This window comes from Magnolia sinica, chromosome 8 (assembly GCF_029962835.1).
Source record: "Magnolia sinica isolate HGM2019 chromosome 8, MsV1, whole genome shotgun sequence".
Classification (NCBI taxonomy): Eukaryota; Viridiplantae; Streptophyta; class Magnoliopsida; order Magnoliales; family Magnoliaceae; genus Magnolia; species Magnolia sinica.
The window spans coordinates 83,749,787-83,756,231 of NC_080580.1; the positions used below are offsets into that span (position 1 = coordinate 83,749,787).

The 6,445-nt window shown below is 39.5% G+C and overlaps 1 protein-coding gene across 1 annotated transcript; it reads left to right on the forward strand.

Annotated features, from left to right (window-relative positions):
• Positions 1-1,940: 1,940 nt before the first annotated feature.
• LOC131253544 (cationic peroxidase 1-like) lies at positions 1,941-6,208 on the forward strand. Its single transcript, XM_058254580.1, has 4 exons — positions 1,941-2,211; positions 3,921-4,112; positions 4,727-4,892; positions 5,547-6,208. Exons 1-4 carry the CDS (start codon positions 1,987-1,989, stop codon positions 5,933-5,935), a joined length of 972 nt encoding a protein of 323 aa, XP_058110563.1. The 5' UTR covers positions 1,941-1,986; the 3' UTR covers positions 5,936-6,208.
• The last annotated feature ends 237 nt before the right edge of the window (positions 6,209-6,445 follow it).

Consider the following 6,445-nt stretch of genomic DNA (forward strand, 5'->3'; position numbering starts at 1 on the left):
AATGCACGGAATTGACCGTGAAGTGAAGGGAATTGACCATGAAATGAATTGAATTGATCGTGAAGTGAAAGGAAATTGCCAGAATTGACCATGAAATGCGCGGAATTGACCGTAAAATGAAGGGAATTGACCGTGAAATGCACAGAATTGACCGTAAAATGAAGGGAACTAACCATTAAATGCATGGAATTGACCGTGAAGTGAACGGAATTGACCATGAAATGAATTGAATTGACCGTGAAGTGAAGGAAATTTCACCAGAATTGACCGTGAAATGCATGGAATTGACCGTGAAATGAAGGGAATTGACCGTGAAATGCACAGAATTGACCATGAAGTGAAGGGAATTGACCTTGAAATGCATGGAATTGACGATGAAGTGAAGGGGAATCGCCGGGATTGATCGTGAAATACATGGAATTGATCGCGAAGTAAATGAAATGAATGAAATTGATCGCAAACTGATTGAAATTGACCGCGAAGTGAATGAAATGGATTTTCGACCATTGACCTAATAGAATCTTAGAAAATAATCAGGTTTATTGGCTAAAGTAAATTCTCCTACCCTCAAAATCATATAGGGTACGTCAAGTAACTAATTTTGGTTTAGAAGATATTCTCGTAAATAAATACGAAAGAAATGAAAAAAATAGAATTTTTTTATATATGCTTATATATACATATTTATATAAATATGTATTAGAGACAAATGTAGGTAGAATAAAGTTCTCCATGTTAAAAAAAAAAAAGAAAAGAAAAGAAAAAGGAGGGGGGGTTGGGGGCAAACCGGCTTATGGTACGTATCGCTACGGTTATAATCCGTAGCCATAGGGGGACCACCAGATCGACATGGACCTGCATATCAGAGTGGCCCCGCCAAACAAGCCAGCAAGTGAAGGGGGGCCGTCAGTTCGGCAAGCCCACCCCAATTCAGGTTTCATTATTGGGGGAGGCCCTTATGGCTACAGAAAATAGCATTCATGGCTACGGTTATAATCTATAACCATATGTTTAACCGTAGCATAAGATATTACTGTGCTTCTTTAAATGGATATGATTGGAACCCTTTTAGTGTCAGATAAGTTTTGGATCATTATGAAGTTTGTTTTTCCTCTTCATCCATGTCTTTGTGACCTTATAAATAGATTAGATGGAAAATAAATGTTATGGTGAGCCCTACAAAATTTTTAATGGTGAAAATCAATTTTCCCGCTGCTCTCTGTGGTGTGGTCTAGTCGATCTTTGGATATGATTTTTTTTTTTTTTTTTTGATAATGCTCCAAAATGATCTCAAAACATAAATGAACGTTGTGGATATAATAAATACATGACTGTGGGGCTATATAACTTCGATCTTTTGAACCGTTCGTACAATTTGCAGTTCGAGGAGCGTCACCGCTCGTCTTCGAGCACCAGCCGATCCGCCACTCGAAGTACAAAAGCAGGGGCATTATCGACCTGAGAAAAACTGTCCGTACACGGGGGTTTATTCTTGAGAGCTGAAAATAAGTGGTATTGGAAAGGGAATGGGCCATAAATGGGTCGTCCAGTCCGCAAGGGGATGGGTCGTACAGTCCGCAAGGGGAGACCGTGCAGCCCTGCTCCCGCTCTATATTTTTTCCTCCTTTGACCTTAGACCTTCACCACCCATAAGGCAATACTCCACCAAGCATATGAGCAAGTAGGACCCACGATTCGAAGATCCAAACCGATCTCATGGGACACATGATATTTTACCTACCCACTAAAAGCCTTAAAGATGCGTGTGTGTGTGGAGTGGGGGAGGATATTCGATGAACTTGATCATTCAATCCGCATGGAGAATCAATGGAAGGACTCATCATGTCAACGGCTTGGATCAAGTGGGACCCACCAGCACTGACCTTGGCACCTCTAAAACATGCTATAAATACAGGTCCTTGAACACTTATCCATTCATCCTTAGCTCTCTGCTTTTCTTCTCCTTTTTTGTTTCTTTAACAAGCAATGGCTTCTTTCTCTTCTAGCTTTGTCTTGTCTCAAAACCTCTTCTTCTTCTCGCTCTTCTGCTTCTTTCTACTTGCTTCTGCTGACTTATCGGCAACTTTCTATGCATCTTCATGCCCAAAAGCTCTCTCCACCATCCAAACTACAGTCAAGGCCGCAGTGGCCAAAGAGAAGCGCATGGGGGCGTCGTTGCTCCGCTTGCATTTCCATGATTGCTTTGTTAATGTAAGTCCTGATTAAAATCCAACCATACAATGTCATGTCCTTGTTTTGGGTGGCTAAGATATGACTAGAACCGTGGGCAAAGATGAGGAGCGCATGCAGATAGGCCAACCACACTTGTTCTCCTATTCACGAAGTATAGCACATGTGTGGTGCGCATGCACGCATTCACCATCGTTAGTCACACGTACGTGCACGCGATGTGGGTAGTCCTTGAGCACCTTTGGTTGGATTTTAAATGTTTGATAGTACACTTGTCTGCATGCATGCTGCAGCTCATGTTAGCAGCATGTACTTTTTTCGATTGAGAGAGAGAGAGAGTCTGTGTGATGTAGGACGTGGCACCTATGCATTCCTAGCATGGTTGGTCCAAAAGAAGGTGGACCTTAAATTGATCATAACTTTTAATCCGAATATTCTTACAGGACCTACAATCTATCAATCTCTATTGTGATGGGCTATCCAAGGTGGACCGATCCATCTATCAATATCTTTAGAAAAGACGCACTTTCTGTTCGAAAATAAAAATTTAAGAGAATTACTATTTTTAGTAATTTCGATTTTTATAATAGTTTCTTAATTTTAGATTTTTAAATTTTTTTCCTTTTTAGAAATAACTTTTAATCATTATTGGACTTTTCTAGCAAAAATTTATTTAGAATTTTTATTTTTAGAAATTAGGCTTTAAAAGAATTTTATTAGTATTATGATTTTTATTAGAGTTAAAATTTTGTTATTTTCGATAATTACTAATTTTGTTTTTTTTGTTTCCTTTATTAATGGTGTAACTAAGACACACACATTAGAAAATTATCAAGCAATTTATTTCAAATTTCTGAAATTACTTTTATTTTCTATCTTTCTTCATGAATTTGAGGCATCTCCGTGAGGAGTCTAGAAAACCTTTGTAGATTTGGAGTAGTTACCCCGTGAGGACGACAATGCTCAACCTAGAGAGAGAGAGAGAGAGAGTAGTAAGATGCAAAAACTAGTTCGTGATTTTTAGGTTTTTATTTGTTAGAGCCCTTGTTGCTGCTCAATCTTCCCCTATAGCCGAGTATATAGCTATAGGGAATATGACAAGTGACGTCATTTGATTGGGGCTTTTCTTGATGAGCTTGGTTTTCCTTAGACTTCTCTAGTTCTGCTTTTATTTATGATAATCAAACCAATAATAATAATAATAATATATTTTCAAGACTAAGCATATTGAGGTTGGTTGTCACTTTATTGAAGACAAGATGTACACTAATACCATCTCTACTCAAAATCTCTCCACTAAAAGCCAACTTGCTATTTCAATGTTTCTGTAATATTCCAAGTTTGATTTTTTTTTTTTTTTAATAATATTCAAGCTAAGCATTTATAATATATATGCACTAGCTTGAAGGAAAATGTTAGAATGAATGGATTATTTTATTTAATAGTTCTTAAACTGTCATTTTTTACTAATTTTTTTTTTCCAATACTATAAACAAAAGAGAAGGGGCAGAGAAAAACAACCTAACCCTAATTTTTCTAAGTAGATTATTATTATTATTATTATTATTTTATTTTTATTTTTTATGAAGCAATATTCTTGTTGATACAAAGGAGCCTTTCTTTTTCCTCCTTTCCTTGTAAAAGAAAAGAGCTGCATTTGGTGATTTTTGATAAAAATTATTGTGATGGGGAAGATTATGACGATGAGGTGTTATTTGATTTTATGACAGGCCTGCGACGCTTCAATTCTATTAGACGATACTTCCAGTTTCACTGGAGAAAAGACCGCGACTCCCAATGCTGGCTCTCTCAGAGGTTACGAAGTGATCGATACTATCAAATCCCAAGTTGAGAGCGTGTGTCCAAACGTCGTGTCTTGTGCAGATATCATAGCGGTTGCTGCTCGTCATTCAGTTGTTACGGTAAAGAAAACCATTTTTCACAAAATCATAATTACTCATTTGTTATCATTTCCTTTCTTTTTCATGTTCTTTCATGTTCAAATACATAAATCTGCACAGATGTGGTGTGAAAACCGTGTGGAGATTAAATACAAGTCCCTTGTATAACAAGCTTATTCTGTAAGTGCTATGCGTGGGGCCCACTAAAGTATGCATGACATTTAACTTGTTTAGAATGGTTGCTACGTCATGAAATTTGGACCGCCTGATCCATCAGGTCGGCCACCATGTGAATTTGGAGGTCTTTAAATGGAGCCAAACAGAGTCAAAAAATACTTCAGAATGGCTAACTTAATGGTTTGGATTGGCCTGTTTTTTGGGGCGGTGCTACTTTTACAGTGAAGAAATCAAGATCAACGGTTGGATGCAAGTGGGAACAACATGCAGCACTTAAAGAATTAAGCTTGTTACACGAGGACTTGTACTCGAACCCATCTCATTATGGACACACGTGCACGTAATCAAGACCGCCCAAATTATCAGCACAACTATGCATGGGCCGCATGCAAAAAATTACATTGATTGGACAATCATCATCACCACCATTTATATTTGCATTGATTTTGGATTTTCAGCTGGGTGGGCCATCATGGACGGTGCAGTTAGGGAGAAGAGATTCGACCACAGCGAGTTTAAGTGCTGCCAATAGCGATATACCTGGGCCCACTTTAAGCTTAAGCGACCTTATATCTGCCTTCTCAAAAAAGGGCCTCAATGCTAAGGAAATGGTGGCCCTTTCAGGTACGTTTAACCCGCATTAGTACACCCAAATTGCATTTTGTGCGGCCTAGATTCTTCATGGGTCCCATCGTTGGTGATCGGAGCCGTTCATTTGATCAGCCCAGTGCATATGGTTCGAACCGTTTGACATTTGGAATTAGGACCCACGATGGCCTGTGGATAGACGGTTGAAGTTAAAAGGCTCATGTCAGGTTTAAACAATCCTCATCTGAATGAGCACTGTATACTCCAGTTTCTGTTTTTACTAGTAGGGCCCATTGATCAATGGTCTTGACGATTGATCTGATTATTCCATGACAATCTCTTCCATTGGACCACCCTAATCTTTCAAGTATTCGCCGCAAAATGGAAGGTTAAAAAGAATAATGCACCAACGGTCAACATTCAACTGAAAAAAGGACCAGGATGTTTCTTCCAGTCTGGGATGTTGTGGAACATGGTTCATCCACCATTGTGGACCCAACAGACCAATGGTTTTGATCACTCAACCACGGGCCCCACTTGTAAAAACAGCCAAGTATACCTCAATGGAACCAAGGGCCACTGCCTAAACAGATCCTAAACATTTTGGTAGGCCTTGGAAAGCCCAGTAAGATCCACCTCATGTCTTCAATAACTAAACTATCCTCACCATTTTCGGGCTATGTTCATCAGGTGCCCACACCATAGGCCAAGCAAGTTGTGCCACTTTCCGGACCCGAATCTACAACGACACCAACATCGATTCGGATTTTGCTACATCACTACAGTCAAAGTGTCCGAGCACAGGCAGCGATGACAACCTCTCGCCACTCGACAAGACATCTCCGACATATTTCGATGTCAGTTACTATAGGAACTTGATCATCGACGAGGGTCTCCTCCATTCAGATCAAGAACTCTTCAATGGCGGGTCTACCGATTCTCAAGTTGAGAAATACTGGAGTAGTTCAACGACATTCTTCACCGATTTCAGCAATGCCATGGTTAAGATGGGGAATATCAGTCCTCTCACCGGATCTAATGGTGAGATCAGGACCAATTGTAGGAAAACAAACAGTTAAGTGGGGTTGGTGGTGGGCCAGGGCTGGGCCTAGAATAGGTCCTGACCGGTCAAATAGGCCTGAATCAATTCCAAGTCCAATCAATACCACCTCTAGGCTTTTTTTTTTCTTTTCTTTTTTGACGTGTGGTTTTATGGAGTTTCATGGACTCTACAAAGATAATAATTTATTAAGGTGTGATTAGGTAAGAGTCTTAGTCAAGTGGGCCACCTCAAATGGGGCCCATGTGTAAACCCATGTGTGACCTAATAATGATATTTGTATTTCCACACATATACTCTCACATGCCTTTGATTGTGCTTTTTATCATTGATTTTGCTATCTGCATTTTTTATTTTTTTTTAATCCATTGTGAAGCACTGTAGTTATGGCAATCATTTTCCTTATGTTAAGCTTTTGGTTGGTCAGGATCAGCCACATGCATCTCTATGAGCTGGGCTGAGATCATAGGAATCCCCAGCCCAACAGGCTGAGATCATAGGAATCCCCAGCCCAGTTCACGATTGGACA

Bases quoted from the DNA above. Each gene is read 5' to 3' on its own strand.
- LOC131253544 (XM_058254580.1), top strand. From the start codon at position 1,987: ATGGCTTCTTTCTCTTCTAGCTTTGTCTTGTCTCAAAACCTCTTCTTC. The intron at 2,212-3,920 runs GTAAGTCCTGAT...ATTTTATGACAG, and splicing joins TCCATGATTGCTTTGTTAAT to GCCTGCGACGCTTCAATTCT. The intron at 4,113-4,726 runs GTAAAGAAAACC...TTGGATTTTCAG, and splicing joins CTCGTCATTCAGTTGTTACG to CTGGGTGGGCCATCATGGAC.